This window comes from Pinus tabuliformis, chromosome 5_1 (assembly GCF_031772625.1).
Source record: "Pinus tabuliformis cultivar Carrire ecotype Pingquan chromosome 5_1, CPIR1, whole genome shotgun sequence".
NCBI classification, from domain to species: domain Eukaryota; kingdom Viridiplantae; phylum Streptophyta; class Pinopsida; order Pinales; family Pinaceae; genus Pinus; species Pinus tabuliformis.
In genome coordinates this window covers 735,644,630-735,672,209 of record NC_142305.1, presented here as the reverse complement: position 1 = coordinate 735,672,209, position 27,580 = coordinate 735,644,630, and the positions used below count along the sequence as shown (strand labels likewise).

Sequence of the window (27,580 nt, the reverse complement as noted above, 5' to 3'; positions counted from 1 at the left end):
TTTATTTTTTTTTTTTTAATTTAAAATTTAAAATTTTAAAAAATTTATTTAAATTAAAAAATAAGAATAAAAAAATTCTTTAAATTAAAAATTAAAATAAATAATAAATAATAATAATAATAATATTTTTTATGGTTTTATTTTTAATATTTTTTTTTTAAATATTTTTTAATTATAAAATTTCAAATTATAAATTTTTAATAATATATTTTTAATTATAAATTTTTAAATAATATTTTTTTAATTATAAATTATTAAATTATAATTTTTTTAAATGTAATTTTTAAATAATGAGAGCCTTTCGAGAGTAGGATGGAGCTCATCGGGCGCGCTCGTGAAGGCCTAGGTTAACCTAGGGTTTCTACCTGACCTCTGCAGAATACCGTCACGGTCTCTTCAAGGCGCACTGTACAGCGTAGCAGTCTACACCCGTCGCTTTCGGAATCTCGACCTGTGGACAGGATGGACGATACTATGGATATGGAAGCGGTTGATTACACTGAGGAGCCTTTCCCGGACAGAGTCATCTTTGACAACCCTAGGTTCACTCCTGCCCCTCCGGTTGTATCGTCTTCGCCGTTTGCTGGCCCGGAATCATCTCACCGACCTCCCGTTGTTTCCCTTCCGCGGCACAGCTCTGTCCCTCCCCTCATCGGGTCTCACCCTATCGACTCCCCTAATTTCGAAGTCCCTCCCCTCTCCCCGGGCACCCTTCATATTTTATCCTCACACACCCCTCCCTCGCCCTCTTTTGACCCGCTTTCCTCTTCCTTCTTTACTGCTCCTTCTGTCAACCCTCCGGTCTCTGCCGCGGCGCCTACCTCCTGTGTTGGAACCCGACCATCCGGGTGTTTCGAAACCCCTGCAGTCAAGGTTAAACCTGCTAAACCTTTTCCTCCGGAAGGTGTACCAAACCCCCTGGTGGACCATCCGTCTGCACCCCGTACCAGCAAAAGGAAGTCGAAGTGCATCAAGGCTACCTCAAAGGATATCACCATAAGGTTCGGTGAGACCTCGACAATAGGCGAGTTTGCTATCATGGCAAACACTGTGCTGGTAGGGCATGTCAGGGGCAGAGCATATTCGGCAAAAAGGCTGACTCAATGGGTGAAGGAGATTTGGGGAGGTTTGCTTATCGATCTGCCGGAAGTCCATATATTACCAAGAGGCTGGTTCTCTTTACATTTCTCAAAGGAGAGTTATACGGACCTGGTACTGGCCAGGTACTGGCACATTGAAATGGCCCCGGTACTCCTCAAGAGGTGGAGTCCTCTATTTGACCCAGAACGCGAACAAATTGGAGCTGGACCGATTTGGGTGCGCCTGCCGGGTCTTCCACTACAGTTCTGGGGTGAAGAAGTTTTCATCAGGATTGGTAATGCACTGGGTACATACCTTGATCATGACCGCACGTTTGTGGAATCAAGAAGCAGGACCCTTGCGCGTATATTGGTTCACCTGGACACACGCGAAGGGCTGGAGGAAAAGATCACTCTTCAGTGGGGGAGATACATCAGAGTTCAGATACTAGATTATGAGGGGGTCCCGTTCCGCTGCAGGCGATGCCATAAGGTCGGGCATCTCTACAAAGATTGCCCACTCAACAGAAAAGCTGAAGACTCCCCAAAGATCACTCCTGCACCTTCCAGGGCTGCCTCACCGGTCTCCTCGCGCCCCATTCCTACTGGGCAGTCTCCGGTGGCATCCTCACCAGCGGTCGACCCTGGACTCAGGCACTCCTCGCCGCCGATGACCAGGGCTCGCTCGGCAGCTGAAGCTGTAACAGCCTCGGGTACTCCTCTGAACCCTCCTCTCTCTATTATTGATCATATTATTAATGATTCTGGTGCCTCTTTCCAAACATCAATGGCTCATTGTTCAATGACATCCCCCCCCCCTCATCGCCACCACTGGTCCCTCCTTGCTCTCACCCTCCTCATCTTCCTCCCCCCATCCATCCTCCGAGGTCTCCCCCCCTCATCCATACTTCCTTCGGTCCAGATCTCATTCCAAAGATCTGTCGGCCCACCAGTCTGGTCTTGGCATCTCTGTGCCGAGTGCCGGCCCCCTGCCTACCAGAGGCAGGAAAACAGATCTCTCAAAGGCTATTAAGAAAGCAGGGGCGGAGGTTGTCTCTGGTCGTCAATCCACCATAGACGGGGTCCTTAGAGCAGGATATACCCCTCGCAGTGTTCCCCCATGAAGTGTTTATCTTATAACTGCAGGGGGCTGGCTAGTGCCTCCAAGAAACTAGCCATGAAGCGACTCATAGAGACTGAACCTATTGATATCATTCTGCTACAAGAAACTCTTTGCTCGGCTGAACAAATCTCTCAATCCTTTCAATCCTTGACCCCGGGTTGGTCCTTCGTAGCCCTCGATGCTGCTGGTCGATCCGGTGGTCTGGCCATTGGAGTTAACCCTCGCTCTATTAAGGTTGAAGCTACTTGGGGGGGGCCGGTTATCTGGGTCTGGATTTTTTCACCACTGATCTGGGCATGCATCTCAGGCTAGTGAATGTATACGCCCCGTGTAATCAAAGAGAACAATTTTGGCAGCGTCTCTTACATCTCTCCCTCATGGATGCGGGGCAGACCATAATCGGAGGTGATCTCAACTTTTCATTAGGATTCAGGGAATCATGGGGATCGGCGGCACAAATCGACTCTATCACAGATTATATGACTAATCTTCTAGAGCAAACAAATTTTGTGGATATCCCCATGCATAAACTTCTTCCTACCTGGAGGAACAGGAGGGTGGGTGATGCAGCATTGGCTCGAAGACTTGACAGATTCATCATGAAAGATTCGCTCCTTCAACAGTTGCATCATTACAAGCAATGGGTGGGCTCGGGAGGCATATCGGATCACACACCTATATATCTGGAAATCCAGGGGCCATTTAAGAAACCAAAAGCCCCTTTTAAATTCAATCACATTTGGCTGAGGGACCCGTCATATATTAAGATGATCTCTGAATATTGGAATACACATCCCATTGATGGAACAGAATCACTTGCAAAAGGATTCTGCAAAAACCTCTCTGAGATCAAGCACCTCTCCATTAAATGGGCCAAGGATAAGCATGCTCGGGAAACCTCTCAACTCTCTCATATCGAATCAGAGTTGAGTGCACTACTGGATGAACGGGGCCTGGGTTTCATCACAGCTGAGGACAAGGGTCGACTGATAGAATTGGAAAACCAGAAGGCTAAAATCCTAAAGGAGCACGAAGAATCCCAGCGATTGAGGAGTAGAGCTATTTGGATACAAGCAGGGGACGATAATTCGAAGTTTTTTCACAGTTATGCCAAAGGTCGAAAGGTGTCCAACACCATTTGGAAACTCCCCACTCCTGAGGGAGACATGGCTGACTCCTTTAATAAGCTTGCCCACCTTGGCATTACTCATTTCAGAAATCTCTACAAATGCCCCCGTGAAACAAATCTTCCTGATATTATCAATATAGCGAGACATTTTCCGAGATTTGTTGATGAGGATGATGCTGAAGAGCTTAATGCTCCGGTTACTTCTGGGGAGCTAGAAGGTATTTTAAAATGGTTCAAAAAAGATAAGAGTCCAGGCCCGGATGGATGGACCATTGAATTCTATCTGGCATTTTACGAAATCCTGGGGCAGGATCTTCTGAATGTCGTGGAGGAGAGCAGAACTACGGGATCCATCTACAATGCCATCAACTCGACCTTCATAGCTCTCATCCCAAAATCTGACTCCCCTTCTTCATTTGATGATTATAGACCTATCTCTTTGTGCAACTGTCTATACAAGATCATTTCTAAGACCATTGCAAACCGTCTCAGACCGATTCTCTCCAGACATATTGCCCCTCAACAATTTGCTTTCCTCGAATCTAGACAGATTCATGAAGCCATTGGTTCGGCGCAAGAAGCCATCCATTCTATCTGGTCCAAGCATCTCAAGAGCATCATTCTCAAGATTGACTTATCCAAAGCTTTCGATCGTGTCAGTTGGCTCTATATCAAAATGCTTCTTATTCATCTGGGTTTCCCTCACACATACATCACATGGATTATGGCCTGTATTACATCTCCCTCCTTCAGTATTCTCATCAATGGCTCGGCCTCACCCTTCTTTCACTCTGAAAGGGGACTGAGGCAAGGATGCCCTCTGTCTCCTCTTCTCTTCCTGATAGTCATGGAAGGTCTTAGTCGGCTCATAGCCTCTGCAAAAAGGAATGGCGATATTGGTGGTCTCCGGATCTCAGATGATTGCTCTCTCACACATCTTCTATTTGTGGACGATGTTCTCATTCTGTTGGATGGAAGCATACGGGATACCAGAACTTTTTCCAAGATTCTTCTTCTCTTTTCCTCCGCTACAGGTATGCTCGCAAATCATACTAAATCCACTATTACTTTCACTCGTACATCTGTACAGGAATCACATTTTGCTCAGCAGGCTTTTCCCTACAGCATTCACCCCCTGGATAGGGGCCTAAAATATCTGGGGTACTGGCTAAAACCAACTTGCCAAAGAATTGCTGATTGGGTTTGGCTGGTTACAAAGTTGGAGAAGAGACTCACTATATGGAGCTTCAGATACTTATCAAGGGCAGGCAGACTGGTGCTTATCAAATCTGTCTTGGAGGCCACTCCGGTCTTCTGGATGGCACTTGCATGGATTCCGCGGAACATCCTAGGGCGGTTAAAACAACTCTGTAACAGATACCTCTGGAATGGCAACCAGGACAAAAGGTTATTTGCCTGGATAAGCTGGCAAAAGATAGCCCTACCAAGGAAATGGGGCGGATGGGGGCTCAAGGACCTTCCCCTCTTCGCCCAAGCACTTGCTGCAAAAATGGGCTGGTCACTGATGACAAGCCAGAATCTTTGGGCACAAATATCATACCAAAAATACATTTGGCCTCAGAGCTTAATGGACTGGATCAGACTACCATCATGGCAGGTATCGGGATGCTCTTCGGTATGGAAGGCACTGCTACAATCCCTTCCCCTCATACGAGACAATTTGGTTTGGAGAATCAATGATGGAATGATGGGAAGGATTGGACAAGATCCGTGGATAGGAAGTGGAGGCAGACACCTACTTAGTAGAGATCTTATCAGGCACCTTCATGCACGAGGGATCAAGGTTTTTGCACACATCGCCGATCAACAGAACACAGATATCTTCTCACAGGCATGGAAGTCGGCCCTTCAACTTGATCTCCCCCCTCAATGGCATCAGGAGTGGCTAGAATATACCTCAGCATTGACTGAATCGCATATCCGCATCAAACAGGGGCCTGATGAACTAATATGGTGTTTGGCAGATAATGGTACATACACGCCAAAGCCTGGATACTGTTCCCTCATTCAGCATAAAAAACCGGACTTGACATTGCACTGGTGGCGTGATATTTGGAAGCTTACTGCACCCCCTCGTACCAGACTTTTTTTCTGGTGTGTACTTAAGGATATTGTTCCCACGGGAGAGCATCTTACCCATAGAGCGATATATGGACCATCTTGGTGTATTCTGTGCAAAGAGGCATCGGAATCAACTGTACACCTCTTCCTACATTGCACAGCAACCCGCACTCTCTGGCAAAACATTTCCACATCTATTGGTTTTTCTGGGTCTTGGACCGGTGACGATATACAAAGTGCATGGGAAGATTGGAATCGTAGACATCCGGGATCAAAATTACTGAACCTTCCCGTAGTGGTCTCTTGGCATATTTGGAAGGCCCGGAACAGATATATCTTTGATAACTTGGCTGTGTGTTGGCCTCGAACGGAAGCCGGCATTATTTCTGCATACCTTGAACTGCCCGACCCTAATCCCCCTAGGGAGAGGCGCATACAACCACCCCCCATCATAGACAAATCAGTACCTTGGGCTTTCTTCGATGGGGCCGCGAATCAAAATGGCTGTGGGGGTGGTTTCGTTCTCCATATCAACGAACACCACAGTTACAAAGTAAAACTGGGGCTCGGTGTGGGCTCAAACAATTTTGCGGAACTCATGACCCTACGACACCTATTACATTTCTCTCTGGGACATCAGTGTTTAAATCTTAACATATTTGGGGATTCAAAGATTGTTGTAAACTGGTTCAATCATTCTACAATATGTCACATTCACACACTCAGCAACATATTGTATGAAACACATACTTTCAAGGCTGCTTTTAACCATATATCTTGTATCCACATATACAGGGAATATAACTGCAGCGCTGATCAATTATCCAAGGAGGCCGCGCTACTTCCCAGAGGAGAATGGTTAATATTGGAGCAGCGAGGGACTGAGGAGTACCGCTACTACCACAGGCCGTATATAGATCAGCGATATCAGAGGGACAATAGTCCCTGATCATAGCAAACGATTAAATGTTCAAGATCTGAAAATTTTTGTAAATCTTTTTGATATATAAAATCTTATTGTAAATCTTTTTGATAATGGACCCTGCGTGGTCATGTACAGGCGACTATAGCTAGACTGCTAAACTGACAATACAAACAGCTTTTTGTTTAAACAGCCTGATCACCCTGCGTGGTGGATTTTGATTGACGGCACTGATACCGCATATGCTACTGCATATACAATATGTAATTTTCTCTATCATAATGAAAATTACGGATTTTTCCAGTGGAAAAAAAAAAAAAAAAAATTAAATAAATTTTTTAAAATTTAATTTATTTTAATTTTTTTTAGATAATTTTAGGTAATAAAATTTTAATTAATTAATTTTTTTTAATTTATTAAAATTTTTAATTTTAAATATTTTTTAAAATTTAATTTTATGTAAATATTTGTTATTAATTTTTTTAATATATTTAAAATTTCTAATTGTTTTATTTTTTTATAAGGTTTATACTTACAATGCTTTTTATTCTTATTTTTTTTTAATAAAATTGTTTTTTCAATTTTTAAATGTTTTTTAATATATTTTTTTTATTTTATTTTAAAAAAATTAGTTTTGAGTTTGTATTTAAAAAAAAATAAAAAATTATTGGTTTATTTTGCAATTATTTAATTCACTTTTAATTGCTTGTTTTTTAATTAAAATTTTTAAAATTTTCTTTAAATTATATATATATTTTATTTTGTTTTGTTTTGTTATATATATAGAGTATATTTTAGTAACTAATACTTTTTATATATTAAAGTATTAATTAACTATATATAAATTTATAAAAAAATATTAACCTCAAAATATTAATGTCATTCATTTTATTTTATTTATTTATTTTTATTCTTTTTATTTTTTTATTTTGCAAAAATAATTAAAATTTTCATTAAAAAAAACATGGCCAAAAAAACAAAAAACATATATTTTGAAATTTCTTAAAATACAAATATCTTAGAATGAAAAACAAGAAGATGAATAAGGTAACTTTAACAATTGTTAAATAATCAACATTTAAAAAAAATATGTGCATACTTAGGATATCAAAAAAAATTATTTGTAAAAAATATACCTTAAAAAAAATGATGATTTTCAAAATTCGCATGAAAATCACAAACATTTTAAAAAAATTATCCACACTCAATACATTAGAAAATTTAAAGTGTCAAAAATAAGCCCTCTAAAAAAAGGGGTTGATGTTGCATCAACACTTTTCAAAATTAGTATGAAAATCGCTAACATTTAAAAGAAAATATTCATAAAAAAATTTAAAGTGCCAAAAATATGCTCCAAAAAAAGGTGTATTCTGAATCACCACTTTTCAAAATCGGGTGATCTTCGCTACCTCAAAAAAATGGGTACTAGGTAATTTTCCCGTTTGACCAGTAACTACCTTTAATCCCTCTCTCTCATTTTGTTGGCCATCATTGTTTTACCCACTAATGCATCATAAAATACACACCTTAATCTTGGATCATAATGTACGACAAATATCAATTTTAGGTACATAATATCTTCATAGAAAAATACATGCACATGAATGAGTACATACATATATTAGATGTATGTTATAACAATTTTATTGATTAATAAACACATGTATATATTCACAACAAACAATGTATTAATAGATTATTGATGACTACCACTTCTAATTCTTTGAGTTAAAGAAATACCTGCTCACAATGAATTGGTAGAACATAAGGCTCCTTATCCTCTGGTAGGAACTTTGAGAAATCTATAGAAAACTATCCACTGTGTGTATCATGTCTTTGTGTCCTCTCAAATTCTTCTTACAATCTACACTTAAAAATACAACATTTAAAAGAGCAGTAATCCAACTCATTAATTTCTTGTATTTTCCCAACATATTGTAGATTCCCTTCAATAATATTCTTATCTTTTGATTGCGATGGACCGAATTGCTTGAATTCAACCATGATGCCAAAATCAAAGGATTGTCTCTTTACATCTATATGTTCCACACGATAATGTCGACCATATGCCCACATTGTTGGATATTTCCTTGCTTGTGAAAGACCATTTATTTTAGTTTAAACAAAAATAATGACAAATATTAAAATAACTAATAGTATCAAAACTGTAAGGAAACAACGTCCTGTAAAATTCCAACTGTACCTTTCTTTCACATCCTTTAGACATGTTGATTTCATCTTTTGTTAAGTTTGAATCTATACATGCACATTCTATTTGATTTTGAATTTGTTCAGTAACCCATTCTAGTGTGCAATATTTTCCCCATTCCCCTTGCAGATCAATAAGAAATGGGGTATTCCTTGGGTTCGATCTCTTAAATTGTCTGCTTGCTTATAACACTTATTCTCTCTTTTTATCATACTGATCAATCCATTTGTTCATAAAGTCCATGTGGTATAGAAGTGAACTTGTCGAATATAGCACTTCCGTCTACACCTATTACATGTCAACATGTTTATTTCAAACTCCAAAGGCCATGTTGTTAATTTGACAAATAAATTACAGTGTAAATTAATGATTGCAATAAAAACAACCATAATGATCATGAGTTTACTTACTAATTTCTACTTGAACACCATTAGATTGTGATTTTCTCCATCAATAATATCTAATGTTCGTTCTTCATCCCAGAAGCGTAGCCCATCTTCAAAATCACTACCAAGGAATTCACATAGGAAGAAAAATGCTTCATTCAATACATACCCTTCAGCCATGCAAACCTTTGGATGTTCCTTTTGTTGGACATATCCTTTTAGAGTTTTCATATACCTCTCAAAGAAAAGCATCCACCTCGTCGATACGACACTCGCCAATTCAATGTCATCGACTAGGTGTATAAGTAAATGGACTTGTACATCCATGAAACTTGTAGGGAGCTCATTCTCAAATACACATACAATTTCTGCAATTTCCTTCTTCCATTTTTGCACTTCACATTCGTGGATCTCCTTGGATGTTACCCACCTAATATAAGAATACTAAATTAGTATGAACCTTTAGGCAAAAAAAAATGCAATACAATATCTCTATGCATGTCACACATGAACATTTTGTACCACATACCTTGCAAATGTTGACAATCGACATATGGCATTCCTCATGTCAACGGTAAGACATGGATCCCCCCTAATTTCCAATGGCATGATATGTTGTCAAACACATTTATCAAAGATCATCATTAGTTATTTTTGTCACACAATAGAATATTAGAATATATTTAGTACCTAATCAATTTTACCAATAAATGTTAAATATTGATGATATATAATACCTTCATAAAATTATGAAAATCATGTGTTTTAAATCTTGTGATATGTCCATCAACTGTAAAAGCTTTATTTAATGATGACCCATAGCTAGTAGGTGTCCTTATTGAACATATGACATTTTTTAGTTGGTCTAGCTCTTTCTTTTTCAAAATCCATGGAGCTTCTGCATATTTTTCATTTTCCCTATTTGGCCACAAATGTTTTCTATCAAATTTGGTACACGAAAGAGCAATATCTCTCCTTGAAGACAAGGTGTCCTTCTCTTTGCCTGTTATATGTCAAAAAATTGAATCTGGGACATTTTTGAAGATGTGCATGGGATCTAATAGGTGAGATATTAATAGATCCTTCTAATATGGGAGCTCATAAAATATGGATTTCCTTTTCATCCCTTCTGACATCTTAATTACAACTTGTTCTGGTTCTTCAATAAAATCACCCCCATCAAAAAAATCCTGCCAAGATTTCAATTCAACATCTTCATACTTCTTAAGCCAATCAGCTGGACCCATAATCATGGGAGGGCCTCTATTTTCAAATTTTCCATCAAATTGATTCTTATGGCGGTTTCTAAACCTATGATATGTTGGTAGAAAAACCTTTTTCTTTGCATAAATAAATTTATGAATATATTTAGAATATCGCCCTTGAAATTGTTCTGCACATCTTGGACATGCAAATATCCCCTTTGTTTGAAGCCCTACAATTCAATAAGGTTAATAAAATCAAAATAATAGTATAAAACTAAGTATGAAAGTTGGGATGGCAATAAATTATGAGTGTCAATAGATAAAAAAAAAATTATCTTATCAGAACAAAAACCAAGTCCTGGGAAATCATGAATATTCCAACATAGCACACCATACAACATGAAGGACCTATTTGACGGAGGTCGTGATGTGTCATACATTCTTATGCCTTTCCATAGTAATTGCATCTCATCAATAAAAGGCGCAAGAACAACATCCATGTTTTAACTTGATGTTTTCTTTGAACAATGAGAGTCAGCATAAGGTGCTCCGTTCTAACCCTCATCCCTGGGGGAATATTGTATACTATCAATCTGACTTGCCAAACACTATAATTTGATCTCATGAAAGAGAATGGTCACACTCCATCAATTGCAAGACCAAACCTGATACTACAGGGTTCATCTTTGAATTTTGTTGGCCATTTTTCCTCTATGTGTTTCAATGCTTTGGAGTTGGATGTAATTCACATGAATCCATATTTACTCCTATTCTTTGCATGCCATTCCATAAATTGTGCAAGTTACTTGCAACAAAACATTCGTTGAAGTCCAGGTATAATTAACAAGTGACGTAAAACCTTCTTTGGAAATGTAGGACCTTGTACATCTATACAATATCTCTTCTCTTTGCATATAGGGCATTCTACATTGTCTTGGTATTTATCTCTATATAAAATGCAATTATTTTTACATGAATGGATTTTCTTATATTCAATCCCCAACTCAACCAGCAACTGACACGCCTCTCTGCAAGTTGATGGCAACGTATTCTCTTCATGAAATATTTAAGTTTTTAGTGCCTTGTAAGATTGCCAAAGATTAGATCAATTGGATGTTTGACTTATGAAAAAAATGCTTGATATGTAAATTATATTATGACTATTCATATACAATTCATGGTTTTAAAATCTCCCTAAAGAAATTTAAACGAACTTGATGAATGTTTATGAATTATGTATACCAATTGACAATGCATTGTAAGAAATAGATTTCAACTCACTTTAGTAGGGTGGTGAATCCTTTGTCTCACCGACCAAATAGTGACTTGATTTTTAATAATATTAATGTGCATGCCAATTTTGAAGTTCCACTTGCACCTGATTTGAACACAGGTGTCTTTGTTGCTTGCTTGATAGAGTCTTTCAGCAGGTTGTTATCATAAACATTAAAAGAATCATGAAAATTGTGGAAGATATCCCATCCAAAGATTATTTCCATGTCCTAAGTGACTTCAACGGTGAAGCAGACAAATATGCTAATGAGGGGTGTAAATTGAAGGTAGGTGAATTAAATATTAATGGCAAAATCATGCTTACTATAATTCCATAATGGTGGATGAAATCTATTAAAAAAAATTCCCCAGGAGCCTTGTGTTGTAAATTTATTGCTTTGTTTGGGAAGTTTTGGGAGGTATTCACCTACAAAACCCTTCTTTTTTTTCTTAGATATATTCTCCTCAAGAAAATCATGCATTCCTATTGGAAAGGAGAAAATAATTAGAAAATTTTGATTTATTAGTTCTGTAATGTCTGATGTAATTAATGTGAACCATGCACAAAATTGTTGGAAATGTCACGAGTTTTGGTCTTCATAATTTTTGTTGTACTCATTTCAATATGTATCTTATGTAACAAGCAAAAGAAGAAAAGAAAAAGTTATTATTTTAAAGAATGGGTTTCATGCTCTTTATTGATGGTCTTCTAGGTAAAAACATGTTCTTCATGCTTCTAGGGTTTGTTAGGTCATGCAATTTATTGTCTTGAGTCAATATAATCAACATCATGTTTATAAGACCCTTTTGGGCAAAACATATCTTGTAAAATAATTTATTTTGAGTCTAAAAAGTCCTGGAAACCTCCAAAATACAAGTCAACCCTGACAACTTCAAGTCGACCTAAAGGAGGGATTTTGACTCCTTGGAAAGGCTATATAAGGAGCATATTTGACCTCATTTGGAACCCATTGACTCACAAGCTTGATCTCAAGACAAGAAGTTAAATTTGTAGCTGGGAAGCAAGAAGAAAAGAAGAGCGAAGGTCTTGAAGGAGAAAATAAGGAAGAAACCTTGTTTTTGGGCACTATCTCCCTCACACATGTGAAAAATTATGGTTTTTGCAGCTTCCAGGAAGGCCAAAGTTGCAGGTCTGAGTTGCAGTAGGGCAAGTTGTAGTCTGAGGTTGCTAGGAGAAGAAATATTCTGGTTTGATCTGTTTTTCTCAAAGAAGGATCTATTAAAGAAGCTAAATTAGGGTTTCTGCAACAACTGTAGGGTCAGAGTCGCAGGACAAAGTTGTAGGGTCAAAGTTATGATTGAAGTTGTAGCTAGAAACTGGTTGATGCAAGATTAAGTTGTGGTGATAAAATTCTATTGGAAGGGATGACTTGGTACTTGGAGGAGGACTTGGTCTAGGATTTGGGTCTTTCTTGTCTCATTTGAAGCAGATTCTATAAGAAGAGAAGAGTTTTTCTAGGTTAGCCCCTTGGAGGGGTTTTGCCCTGGCTTGGAGCCTAATTTTTGTGTCTATTGTCTTTACTATTTATGCTCTTGATATTTGTTGGATGAAATAGATCTAATAAAGAAACACAAAAATAAAATTAAACTTCACAAGCAAATATTAAGGTTAAGGAAAATATGAATTAATAACTACCACATTGTGTTTTCCAACAAAAAATTTATAATACAAATACTATTTTTAGTTTTAAAAAATGACCCCTCAAACTAATGGAAAATAACATTCAAAATGCAATAGGGTTTGTATGAATGGTTAGTTATGCCTTTTGAATTATGTAATGCACTTGCAACTTTTAAGAATTTGATGAATGTTATGTTGCATCCATTTATATATTCCTTTGCAACAGTTTATTTGGATGGAATTCCAATATTAAGCTATGTTTGGGAAGAGCTTATATCACATTTGAAATAGGTACTAGACACACTAAAGAGACATTAAATTTTATATAATTTCAAGAAGTGTGAATTTCTTAAATAGTCCTTGATTACCTCAAACATGTGATTGATGGAGGAAAGTTGAAAAGAGATCTAATAAATATTGAAGCCATTAGCAAGTGGTTGACTCCTACAAATGTATTAGAGGTAAGAATATTTACGGGAGCAACAATATTTGCAAAAATAGTTATGTCACATTGTGTAGTGAGAACAAACTAGAAGAGTTTTTGTGGGGAACTAACAATAGCGATATTTTGATTCTTAAAAAATAATACTCAATCAAGCACTAGTTTTGGCCATGCATTATTTGCAATATTCATTTGAGATAAAGACTAATACAAGTGGGTATGTCATGAGAGTTGTCATCTTGTGGTAAGGAAGACATGCATATCATCACTTTGATTGGTTTCACAAAGTAGTGATGGGATATCATATGCAAGATCAATAGATTTATGTGCTAGTATACATGATGAAAAAACATAAGCATTGTTTCTTAGGTAAATAAATAGTGGTTCACATTGGACAACTATGAATCTAGGACACGTATAATCAAACTAAGTTGTAGTAACATATGCACTGCAAGTAGAGAGGATTTTTGCAAAAATTCGTCTAGTCATAAAATATAAGAAGGGAAATCCAAACCAGGTTGTTTTGATGGTGGAAAGGTCATTCATGCTTCAACTTGTATCTGTACAATAAAATTACAACTTCAACTGTTTTCCCATGAGTTTATAGGAAAGGAGTGTGTGAAAATGTTCAATTTGGAGATGTTTTTCAATAATATATATATATATATATATATATATATATATATATATATATATATATATATATATTGAGTATAATCTTCAAGATGGGCTAGTTTACAAATTGGGAAAATTGCGCACTCCACATGAAATAAAATTCAATTGATTCAAGGAGCACATACTTTAAGGATTGATGGAGATTTTAATGCTGGAAAAATATTGGTGACTCTATAAAGATATGTGTGTTGGCTAAAAACATAGGAAAATGTTTCCAAGTTTGTTTGGGTTTGTGTTGTCTATAACACCAACAAACCAAGCAAAAGGAAACGTACCTTGTACATGTTTTTTCCAGTTCCTAGAATCCCATGGAAGAGTATCTCTATGGATTTCATTGGAGATTTCTAATCACCATGTGAGGCCATGCTTACGTGTTTGTGGTTGTGCCTTGCAAGAAGACAAGCAAGGGTCATGAATCAAATAAATTATTTTTCTCTAATGTATGTGCACAATTTGGATTGCCTCATTGGTGTATGAACCCTTATTATACATTTAAGAATTATTAACTTATTTATTAATTTATTGTATTTTATTCATATATTTTTCATACAAAAAATTACATATTGCAAATTTTGTTATTTGTTCTTTACTAACAATATAATTCACTTAAAATTTTGCAATTATAGTTTGGAATTTATTTAACATTTACATCTATATAAGTTTAATCTTTTTTTTTTGGTAGGTAAGTACCCATAGGGGATTTGAACCAGTGACCTATCGCAAGGAGTGCCTTAACAATGCACCCATTCACCATCAATCCAAAGCCCCGTGGGCTCTATATAAGTTTAATCATTAATATTATGATTCAAAATTTTAATCAAAACAGTTTAATCAAAGCAATAAATCAATGTAATTAGCTAATAAGTAGAAAAATACCTGCAACATTGTTAAATTTAGCACTACAACTCCTTAGATCCTTAGCTTTTTGTGCAAACTAGATTTTTAAACTCCCATCTGGATAGGAACAACATATTCGAATTCCTAACTTTGGGAACCTTTTGAGATTTCCTAGCCCTCCATGACAAAAAATCCAAGAATATTACCAAGTTAACCACCATTATCTCAATAATCAATATCTCACAATTCCCATAGAACTCTAGGTACAGTTTTTCAAAATTGTAGTGCTTCCAATGGTTCTCCTTCCCTACCATCTGAAATTTTTCCCAAATCACACAACCCCCTTCCCTCTCTAAAGACCCCACTTTATCCCCTTATTCATCACCTTCCTGGCCTTCCTAGGAAGGGTCTTAGGAAGGTCAAAAATCATAAAATACGTTCCACCCACCTACCCTCTTTAATCAACCTAATATGCCATAAAATCCATTAAATGAAATCAACATTGGGTCTCAACCACCAACCATTGCTAATAACCTTATAACAACTAATATATATCATAATGATACTAGTGTACATGCATGAGGTATATATGTGCGTTACACAACATTTTGTAACAGTCCCTGTACTCCCCGTTCCTTGATCCTGGAGGACCTCTACAGTGAACCACACATGCTTTGCCTTCATGGAGAAACTCTCATTATGTCCCTCTTCATGAGAAGATCATTTCCCTTTGCACCATTTCCCCTGAAACTTTTGTTTTGCTCAATTTACAAGACCGACGCTAATGACCTTTGTCTCCCCCGCGCCGATGTGTAGAGATTAGCACTATTCCCTGCGCCGATCGATGCGACTGAGCTGTGTTCCAATCGCATCGGTCCTGTTATGGAAAGTTTTTAAATTAGAGTTGAAGCTTCAATCTCTAGAAGCTCTGTAACGGAAGTCTGGTATATGGTTTGGCCGGATGGGGTTGAGAATGATAATTTCGGCTCCTTTCTCCTATAATGATGGAACTACCTCAAGGGATAATTATTTCTCCCATGAGAAGATGATCCATCTCCCATCCATATTTCCTATATAAACCTCCCTTATTCCCAAGCACAGACTAGTGTGAAAATCAGAGTTAGAGTTTTGGCTAAGTGTGAATATACTATTTTAGACAAGCAAGCTATTACTAGTTGTAGCCATCTATTTGTGTGAGGGAGAAGTGTGTTTGGTTTGGAGTGAAGCCTAAATGGAATAGCCTTTAAACTATTGTTGTTTGAAGCCATCATGAAGTGCTAGCAGAAGTGTATGGGAACCTGGTCTTGTCAAAGGAAGATTGTGGCGTCAAGACGAATGGTTGCAATCTCTCTTTGACATTGATATATGAAACTATCGATTGGTTTCCTACATGTTTTGTAATATTACATATTCGTGTCTTAATGCTTCTTGACTTATTAAGTAGGTTGAATTGCAATTTGTCTATTATTATGCTTGTGTGTTGTTGTTGTTTACTTGTTTCAGGAGCTTGAAGAAAGAAGCGAGAGATTGCTGGAGCGAGCAAGCGAGGACATCATCAAGCAGGATAAGCGACCAAGAGGTAGGCCCTCTTGATTGGTTCTAACCTAAGGAAATCTTCCATAGAATGTATATGTTATGGCTAGACCCATTATCGGGCTAGAGGAATTCGTTCATGTCCGCACTTATAATTTTACTTCACCACAAATTGGTGACTCCACTGGGGATATCCCATCCTTTTGTTTGTTTTGGATTTCATGATTTTGTGAGAACTTTTATAGTTTCATGTTTTCCCTTTTGTTTTTTTGCTTTTCTCTTGCTTACTGGCGTAAGTCTAAAATCCATAGTCACAGATGTGGTCCCTATTTTTGTTTTTTTTAGTTCCCTCGGATAGCGCGTTTAATTGACTGAAAGTCGCGCCAATCAACACAAATTGCAGAGGAACAGTCGCGTCGACCCGCCTCTGGCGCTTGTTGTCAATTAAGCAGTCGCGTCGATCCCTGTAAGTGAAGATTATGGCTAGACCCCAATCTTGGCCAGTGTGTTCTGCTCTTGTGTTTTTGACCCTGTGAGCCTTTTGACTGTTTTCTCCCTAATTAGAAAGCTACTTTTCGTTTGGTTTTTGCTTGCTTGTAGGCTTGTCATCTTGCTGTTTTGAATGAGTCAATGAATGGCTAGCGACACTAGGGCATCTAGCTAGTCACCCATTCAGCAGCTTGTGGACTCATCAAGTCTGGTTCTGGGTGTGTTTGCTCCTTGCATTTGTTTTTGGTCCCTCTTACGACTTTGACCTCTTTTTTCACAAGTTTGAAAAAGTTTTGTTTACTAGTTTGAATGTCTTTTTCTGGCATAGATTACATTGTCGGTCTTGTGTTTGGTAAAGTCGGTGTTTCATTGATCTGAATGAACTTCTCTTTTCATGTTTGCATCTGCTTGAAGAGCTCATAGTCTCGAAAAAAATTTCATTAAAAGATTGTATGCGAAAAGTCTGTTTCATTGTTTCATGAGAAAATATGAAATTCTAGCTTGTTGCATCATTATGATTCGCATCTCTTAAAAACTAGAATTGCATCAGCATTTGAAAAGGAAGAGAAATTTTTTCATTTCGAAAGGACTGATAGATAAGTGCTTGTCAGGAAATTAGGAATTGGAATGCATTTTTCATTAGTTTATTTTTCGAAAAAGTGAAGTAGTGAAAGATCATTTCGTTTTTAGTTGCTTGATGTTTGCATTTGATTGAGTAGTTTCTACCCTCTCTAGCGTAGGCATTTCATCGAATTAAAAGGGTCTTGCCCCATTTAGTTACATTTTAGGTTTTTTGAGTAGCATCGCTAAGACCTGAAAACTGAAACTTAACTCAAGACTAACTCAAGATCAACTCTAAAATGAATTCAATTAACCTAAGGCACATTTGAAATTAACGATCACACCTAGAAGGTCTAGGCTAGAGCCGTGTTCCAGCATCTGTAAACCTAGCAGCTGTCGTTAGCTTCGGCATTAGACATCGTGTTATAGATCTGACCTGAAAATATATGAAAATAGAAATAAACCCAAGAAGTAACAAGATCTGAATATAGATAGGAATGCTTCTTTATTGATCAAACCCTTAAGGTAGGGCAACTCCATACATTCACTCCTTAAGGAAGGAGAACACTCCATAAGCCATATGCCTGTTCATACAATATTCCTTCACATCTCTCAGTGGGGAGTTTCCAACCTCTATATAGGCCTCATACATACAATACCATGGGTCATTACAATGGTTCCCTCAATACCATCTATCTAATACCATGGGCTTATTACATTATTGCTAACTACTTGTGGTCCCTTACATGATACGGGTTAACCACTTTATTTATTACTATGGCCCATCCCATTATTACATTATTCCCTTGGGTACCTCCCTTTGTACCCCATACTATCCCCCTAGGTATACTACATTCTACCCCCCTTAAACATGTTTCATCCTCAAAACATAAGAAGAACACAAATAATAAGATCTACTCAAAAGAGTAGTCCACTGGTACTATGCACGTGCATCTAGCCATCCAAGAGAAAGGTGAACCCTCGATCTAGCTAGTGCCTTGCTCACTTGAGATGAAAGTTGACCCTGACGGCTCTTTTGTGTTGCTATGTTGTGGGTGGATCGTCGCCCCTCTCTATCTGTCATGCGGGGGTTGTTGTCCTTGTTGCTGATTTGTTGCCATCTTGTTGGTTGTTTTCTTGCGGGGTGATGTGGGTGGTGATATGCTGAAGTTTTAACCAATGGTGTATCTTTTTTTAATTCACCACTTAATAGAGCCTGATTGGTATCTGGTACATGTTGTGGTGTCTGTTGTTGTTGCTTATCTTCCAATATTACTTCAACCATGGATTCCTCATTTGATGTATCAGTACATGTAACATTTTCTGCTTCAGCCTCCTTGGACTCTACCTATTTTTCTGTTACCTGGTTTGATGTTTGTGTTTGGTTGTCGACCATCAAGGGTTCATCATCTGATGTGTCAGTTCCTGGAACATCTTCTGCTTCAGCCTCCTTGGACTCTACCTGTTTATTGATGGAAATATCCTGTAATGCAATTTTCTTCTTTTTATACCAGAGTTTCAGGAATTTCTTCTGCACATTAATATTGATAGTACCTACCGATTCCATCCAAGGGTATCTCAAAACGAAATCCACATTAGCCATATCTGAAGCATAAAAATCATAATGCAATACATACTTGTCCATAGAAATCTTCAATTTTTTATAAACTTGCACCTCCTCATTATTAACATGTGTGTGCTCCATTTGTTTTGCTGGAACTTGCAATTTTTTTGCCAAATTGACATTTATAAGATTTTGCTTGCAACTAGGATTTATAAACACAATGATCTTCTCCTTCTGAATATATCCATAAACCTGTAATAAGAAGATACCAGTAGAAATTAACCCTACATGTTTCTCATTATCTTGTTTTTAAGCATGAGACATTTGTCTAAAAGGAATTTTTCAAATTCTTCATCAGGCAAGTTGGAACACTTCTTTTTGTCAAGTAAGTACCACCATGTGGCCGCTCATCTTTAAATTTAGCCACTACTTAAAATTTCCAATGTTTTGCCCATAATGACTTTTGTTCTTTTATGTATTCTTCAATAGTAGGACTATTATCTTTTCCTGTAAAATATAGAACTGCCATGAAGAGGGTTTTGAAAAAAATTCACTTACTTGGCAAAAACTTGAAATGGCCACAATTTAGTCAATATTGCTCAGAATCCCTATTATGACCTATTTTCGGAAATGGAACAACTGTTCTAGATCTTCTCATGTGATACAAATCCCGATCTAAGCATTAAAATTTCATATTTGCGTTGAAACTATCCCGTCGTCACAAAAATTTCTAAAAAAAGAGTTGATTTTAAATTAGCGCTATCTCCCTCATCCGGACTCTGATTCGACCAATTTTTTTTTGAAATTGGGTATTTTTTTGCAAAGAACCCAGATCTGCAATTAGATTCTGCAAATGTTGCCCCGAAACATACAAATCTGATCTGCAAAATCGCTGCTCCGAAAAATGTCTGTAATACAGTTGATTTTTAAATCAGCAATATCTCCCTCATCCGGACTCTGATTCAGCCGATTTTTTTTCAAATTGGGTATTTTTTCACAAAGAACCCAAATTTGTAATTAGATTCTGCAAATATTTCCCCATAATGTATAGATTTGATCTGCAAACTCGTCGTCTCGAAAAATGTCTGCAACATGACTGATTTTTAAATCAGCAATATCTCCCTCATCCGGTCTCCGATTCAACCGATTGTTTTTTCAAATTGAATTTTTTTCACAAAAAACCCAGATCTTCAATTAGATTCTACAAATTTTGCACCATAAATATATATCTGATCTACAAACTCGCTACCCCAAAAAATTCCTTAAAAAAAAAAAAAAAAAAAAAATCCACTTTGTTCAAGAAAGTGCTCTGATACCACTTGTTATAGATATGACCTGAAAATATATGAAAATAGAAATATACCCAGAAAAAATAAGATAGAAATAGATATAAATGCTTCACTTTATTAATCAAACCCTTAAGGTAGGGCAACACTATACATTCACTCCCTAAGGAAGGAGAACACTCCACAAGCCATACGCTTGTTCATACAATATTCCTTCACATCTCTCAATGGGGAGTCTCTAGCCTCTATATAGGCCTCATACATACATTACCATGGTTCTCTCAATACCATCTATCTAATACCATGTGCTTATTACATTATTACTAACTACTTGTGGTTCTTTACATGATACAGGTTAACCACTTTATTTATTACTATGGTCTATCCCATTATTACATTATTCCCTTAGGTACCTCCCTCTGTACCCCATACTATCCCCCCTAGGTATACTACATTTCACCCCCCCTTAAACATGTTTCATCCTCAAAACATAAGAAAAACACAAATAATAAGATCTACTCAAAACAGTAGTCCACTGGTACTATGCACGTGTTTCAGCCTCCTTGGACTCTACCTGTTTATTGATGGAAATATCCTGTAATGCAATTTTCTTCTTTTTATACCAGAGCTTTAGGAATGTCTTTTGCATATTAATATTGATAGTACCCACCGATTCCATCCAAGGGTATCCCAAAACAAAATCCACATTAACCATATCTGAAGCATAAAAATCATAATGCAATACATACTTGTCCATAAAAATCTTCAAATCTTTATAAACTTGCACCTCCTCATTATTAACCTGTGTGTGCTCCATTTGTTTTGCTGGAACTTGCAATTTTTTTGCCAAATTGACATTTATAAGATTTTGCTTGCAACTAGGATTTATAAACACAATGATCTTCTCCTTCTAAATATATCCATGAACCTGTAATAAGCAGATACTAGTAGAAAATAACCCCACATGTTTCTCATTATCTTGTTTTCTAGCATGAGACCATCTGTCTAAAAGGAATTTTTCAAATTCTTCATCGGGCAAGTTGGAACACTTCTTTTTGTTAAATAATTCCCACCATGTGGTCGCCTCATCTTTAAATTTAACCACTACCCAAAATTTCCAATGTTTTACCCATAATTACTTTTGTTCTTTTATGTATTCTTCAATAGTAGGACCATTATAGAACCGCCATGAAGAGGGTTTTGAAAAAAAAATCATTTACTTGGCGAAAATTTGAAATTGCCACAATTTAGTTAATATTGCTCAAAATCCCTATTATGACCTGTTTTCATAAATAGAACAACCATTTTAGATCTTCCCTTGTGATAGAAATCCCGATCTAGGCACCGGAATTTCATATTCACACTACAACTGTCCCGCCACCACAAAAATTTCTAAAAAAAGAGCTGATTTTAAATTAGCGCTATCTCCCTCATCCGGACTCCGATTCGACCGATTTTTTTTTTTGAAATTGGGTATTTTTTTGCAAAGAACCCAAATCTATAATTATATTCTACAAAGATTGCCCCAAAACATACATATCTGATCTGCAAAATCGTTGCCCCGAAAAATGTCTACAACACAACTGATTTTTAAATCAGCAATATCTCCTTCATCCGGACTCTGATTCGGTCGATTTTTTTTTCAAATTGGGTAATTTTTCACAAAGATCCAGTTATGTAATTAGATTCTATAAATATTTCCCCAAAACATGCAAATATGATCTGCAAACTCGCCGCTCCGAAGAATGTCTACAACACAGCTGATTTTTAAATCAGTGATATCTTCCTCATCTGGACTCTGATTCGGTCGATTTTTTTCCAAATTTGGTATTTTTCACAAAAAACCCAGATCTGCAATTAGATTCTGCAAATTTTTCACCAGAACGTATAGATCCGATCTGCAAACTCGCTGCCTCAAAGTTCCTACAAAAAAAAAAAATCCGCTTTGCCCAAGAAATTGCTCTGATACCACTTGTTATAGATCTGACCTGAAAATATATGAAAATAGAAATATACCTAGAAACAATAATATATAAATAGATATAAATGCTTCACTTTATTATTCAAACCCTTAAGGTAGGGCAACACCATACATTCACTCCTTAAGGAAGGAGAACACTCCACAAGCCATATGCTTGTTCATATAATATTCCTTCACATCTCTCAATGGGAAGTCTCTAGCCTCTATATAGGCCTCATACATACAATACCATGAGTCATTACCATGTTTTCCTCAATACCATCTATCTAATACCATGTGCTTATTACATTATTGCTAACTACTTGTGGTCCCTTACATGATACAGGTTAACCACTTTATTTATTACTATGGCCCATCCCATTATTACATTATTCCCTTGGGTACCTCCCTCTGTACCCCATACTATCCCCCCAGGTATACTACACAGCGCTAGCATGGATTTGTGCTCCTCGTACTATCATGTATATAACAGGAGACCCTACTAGGCTGCAATCTTTTTATTCTTAGGAAGCCGAGTCGGCCGCCTTGCGAACGTGATACACTGAACACAACATTCGGGGAGATTACCTGCTCGTACTTCTTGGTTCGCCAGGAGGTATTCTTTAGTTCACGGTTGCCTCATAATCCTGTTTACCTAGATCATCCAAAGTAGTCATTTCTTCTTTTTGACTCATTAAACTTAAAATATCATTTGAGCACTTGTCCTTTCGAGCTCGTTTCCAATCGAAAGTGATAGAGTCACCTTTCATCCTTTTCTCGACTCTTAAAATATGAAAAGGCAAAGTTTTGTTTCAGTGTCTAAAAATTAACTACCCACGAAATATTCCTGGTTAAAGTTATCTTCCTTAGTAATTCTTTAGGGTCGATTCCAATGGCAACATTTCCAGAGTCTACTAGTCAAGGATTCCCCTCGGATGGGAATCCTGGTCCTTTTCCTTCTTTTGGAAACGCTGGTGCTCCTTATATGGCGACGTTGTCCCTTCCTGAGTTAACCATTGGTTTACCTATTTGGTTATTTTCGACCTCGGTGACCTCGAGTCTTCCAACTCCTGCCCCACCATCTCCTTCATTTGAATCACGTCACGATGATTCTCAGGTTGACCCCTCGCAAAAATCATGTCATGATGATTCTTCACCCTCCTCTTCTACTTCCCCTGGTGAAAATTTGAAATCCAGTAACTAGGAGGCTGAGAAGAATAAGAAGAAGACAGATAAGAAGAAGTCAAATAAGTGATAGGCCAACCGTGCAGCTATTACTCCCAATGCACCCCCCGTCGACAAACCGTCTAATCCTTCATAGAAGGTAAAATTCCCTTGCAAGTTATGTAAGGGTGACCATCTCCTTCAAGACTGTCCTGGCATTTCCAAAGTCTTAGAGGTATGGTCTAAAGACCCGAATCGACCATCCCCGTCGACCTCTGGAGATCATGTTGATGTTACACCTTCAGCTAATGATGGTAAGAAGAAGGGAAAGATTAGATTCCGCTATAGGTTATGTGAAGGAGAGCATATTCTTCACCTTTGTCCTCTTATGGATAAAGCTTCCAAAGTTTTGGAAAACCTTACAGCTCCTCAACCCCAACTTCATGTTGGTTATCAGAGGCTTTCTTCTAACCCTCTCCCAGTTGGTAAAGAGATTGACTTGAATTCATCTCTTTCCCGTCCTTCTCTTCCTGAGCGAGACTCTCTTGTGTCTATTCTTGACCAACCATTGGTCAAAAAGAGTTTCAACTTGGTTCCGCCACCAATTGCTCACTCTATTCTGGGAGAGAGTGGTGATCATATTTCTCATGTTCTTCTCATCTCCTCAGATTTTCATGAATCGAAGAGTGACCCTCTCGTCCCAGTTGTTCAGGAGAGTCCTTCTCCTATTCCTAAACAGCATGGGGGAAATCATATGATGCCCCCACTAAGTAGTTTTATCGTTTCTTTCTATTGGAGTCACTTGACTGCTTTCTACCTCCCATATTATGCGTCTTTCCAGATTACAGGAAAAGCCTATAATATGGTAGTACATGGCACTATATTAGATGAAGGCGTGTCTGTTAGCATCATGTCTTCTACTACTTGGCAAGCTTTGGGCTCCCCACAGCTTGTGCCTGTCACCTAGAATCTGTTGGCTTTCAACGGAGGAACCAGTCAACCCTTAGGGATCCTTCCGAAATTCCCTATTACTTTGGGAGGAAAGATTGTCTGTATAGACGTGATGGTAGTCCAAGGTCCGTTAGATTTCAATCTTCTCCTTGGACGCAACTATGTTTATGTCATTGGAGTTCTTGTTTCTTCACTTTTCCGTGTGGTTTGTTTTCCGTACGAAGGGAGAATTGTAATTATTGATCAACTGTTGTTCATTGGCCACCAGGTGCCTCCTTTGCAACCATCGTTCCTTATTGACTCTTGTTTGCAAGCAATGCCTTCCCTGCCATAGGTCAATTATGTGGCTACCCGTTCCCTCTCCACATCTGCTGATAATCACATAGATGGTATAATACATTATGTACTGGGGGCATTGGAACCCGATCTGTCTTTGGTACCAAATGACATGTATTCCTCCCGGAGTTTTGACCTTCCATTAGTGAAGACCTCTTGGGAGCCATGTTCGTATGGTCCATGAACAGGAGTGTGAGCATAGTTCCTTGTCTTGTGTCAAGCTCATTAAAAAATGAATCAAGGAGTCCGAGGATAGTTTCTTCCTATATCAACCTCGTTAAAAAATGAAACAAGGAATGTGAGCATAGTTCTTTGTCTTGTATCAAGCTCGTTCAAAAATGAAAGAAGGGATCGAGGATAGTTCTTTTACTGTGTCAACCTCATTAAAAAATGAAGCAACTCCCTTTTCCAAATTGAGTTTTTGTTTAAGATCTCGTAAAATCCCAATTGAGTCTTTTCAAGATCTCGAAAGTGAACCTTCATTCCATTCACCTAGTTGACTGAAATGACGCTTGGGGGGCATGTACCTCGATTGAGTCATTATGTTGGGGTCATGCGAACTTATAGCAAGCATAGTTTTTCGTTTCAAGTTTGTGTAAACATGAAACTGAATCCAAGCGAAGTTCTGCATGGTTCAAGCTTGTGTAAAAATGAACCCATGCTCGATTTACATCTTGTGATTGCCATTTTAATCAAATTATTTATGCTAGATGAGCCTTGGTTGTTTTATTCCATCGCCACCATCTCTTTAGCCAATCATATGCTTTCACTTGGTTGTTTTTCCTTTCCTGAGGGACCGCAGCGATGAGTGGTTTTGTTAGCCAGCCTCTTCACCATTACATGTTTTGAGCAGTTCCTCCATTGCCGGAACCAGTTGCTACCCTCTATACCACTCATTCCTCCAGGATGAGTCATGGTTTAGCTCTTTTCTCAACTCGTTAAACTCATATGAAAAGATTGCCGAGTTTTTTTTTTCCCTTTTTAACTTGTTAAAGAGAATAAAATGGGAGGTCCACTTTCAGCTCTTTTTCGACCTTTAAAAGAAAAAATATGGTCGATCCCTTATTGTTTTGAACTCGTTAACGGATGCGAAATGTCATGTGCCCAATATACATTTACCCCTTTTTCGGGTTGGGAGGCACTATTTACGAAAAAGGTACTACTTGACTGAAATGGCCAAGCGGTTCTCTCAAGTATTGTTTTCTACCTTTTCAAGCTCAAGAGACACAAATGTACGAAAAAGGACGATGTGGAGTTTTCTTTTACATGTCTTTTTCAAACTCTCTAAACATGAAAAAGATACCGAGTTACACCTTTGTCAGACTCGTTAAACTATTAAACGACATCGGATTCGTCACCATGACGAACATGAGCTTCTCCTCTCTATGGCTCATTAACTTACTAGGTCGGATTCGTCCAAAGGATGAACTTACAGTTGCAAGCATATGTTATCCCCTTCAAGCTTGCGATTTAAAAATAATTGGGGTACTCACCAGAAATTGTGGGGGGAAATTTTGAAATCTATCGAGTCGTGTCGACAGCGTACTCTTGAACATGACACTCTTTGCTTCATGTCGAGTTGGGACATCCTCCTTTGCATCGTTGACCTTCCTGGGTTTGGGCCGTTCGTTTTTGCCTTCCATTTGACCTCTGCCACATCATTATGACCACCGCTCCCATGGATCTAAAAGCTGCCAAACTTCCAGTTGTGTGGCTGATATGTTCAAGAGTTATCCTTCTGCAGTTACACTTACCTCTGATTCTCTGTATCATCTAAAATCATTTTGCATCCTCTTGTCTCGCTTCGATGATGTTGGATTTGTTATGGCCCTCCTTCGACATGATCGCTTTACGTCGACTTCAACTCATTATCCGGGAAGTTGATCGAGAGACTCCCTTCCAGTACCTTAGAGCTTGCATGCCCTAATGGCAATTTCTTCACACTCGACGACAAGTTCACATCATTGGCTTTCGATCGAGTGATTTCACAGGTGTTCGACTTCAATTCCTGTATTCACATTCCATGAATTTTGCTGATGGTACCTTGAGGGCCATTTTCATTATTGGTGGTTTCTATTGTGCTTGTTAACAGTTTACATCATTCACTGGTAATCTCGACTTCAGTTCCTATATTCACATTCCATGAATTGTGTTGATGGTACCTTGAGGGCCATTTTCATTATTGGTGGTTTCTATTGTGCTTGTTAATAGTTTACATCATTCACTGGTAATCAAGCGACTTTCTAGCATGCTCAACGTCAACACATCTATTCACATGTTAGATTTTGTACTTTGATCAGGTCGTGTTGGAGCACAAGACCCTGGACTCAGATTACAAAAAGTCCAGGTTGTGAAGTGGTGTGACATGGTTATGATGATATGCATGTCTCTTTCAGATGGCTAACTGCGACCAGACCATGAGTTATCATATGTGATCCTTCTCATTTTCGAATGGCTGCGACCATACCTTGGTTTCATTACGATCCTCTTTGACGGATGGTTGCGCCCATACCTAGATCCATTTACATGATCATTCTTTGGATGACAGTGTCCATGCCACGATTCATGTATCATTTGATAGAGATCTCAGTTTATGTATATGTATATGTACTTTCTTGCAGGTTTTCCGACGGCAGACCGGTTCCCCGCACTGATTTATAAAGCATTTCATCCCTCACTCCGGCTCGACCTTCATGCTTTAGGGGGCATATGTTACACAGAATTTTGTCACTG

At 37.8% G+C, this 27,580-nt stretch overlaps 1 protein-coding gene across 1 annotated transcript; it reads left to right on the top strand.

Annotated features, from left to right (window-relative positions):
• Positions 1–462: 462 nt before the first annotated feature.
• Positions 463–3,733, top strand: LOC149167044 (uncharacterized). Its single transcript, XM_089430343.1, has 4 exons — positions 463–1,913; positions 2,226–2,469; positions 2,559–3,549; positions 3,642–3,733. The coding sequence occupies exons 1-4, from the start codon at positions 463–465 to the stop codon at positions 3,731–3,733; spliced, it is 2,778 nt and encodes a 925-aa protein (XP_089286469.1).
• Positions 3,734–27,580: the final 23,847 nt, after the last annotated feature.

What these genes read in the sequence shown, in the direction of transcription:
- LOC149167044 (XM_089430343.1), top strand. Translation starts at nt 463, where the DNA reads ATGGACGATACTATGGATATGGAAGCGGTTGATTACACTGAGGAGCCT. An exon ending in CCCCCTCATCGCCACCACTG is followed by an intron (nt 1,914 to 2,225) that starts GTCCCTCCTTGC and finishes TTATAACTGCAG; the next exon opens with GGGGCTGGCTAGTGCCTCCA. An exon ending in GGGGGGGGCCGGTTATCTGG is followed by an intron (nt 2,470 to 2,558) that starts GTCTGGATTTTT and finishes CAATTTTGGCAG; the next exon opens with CGTCTCTTACATCTCTCCCT.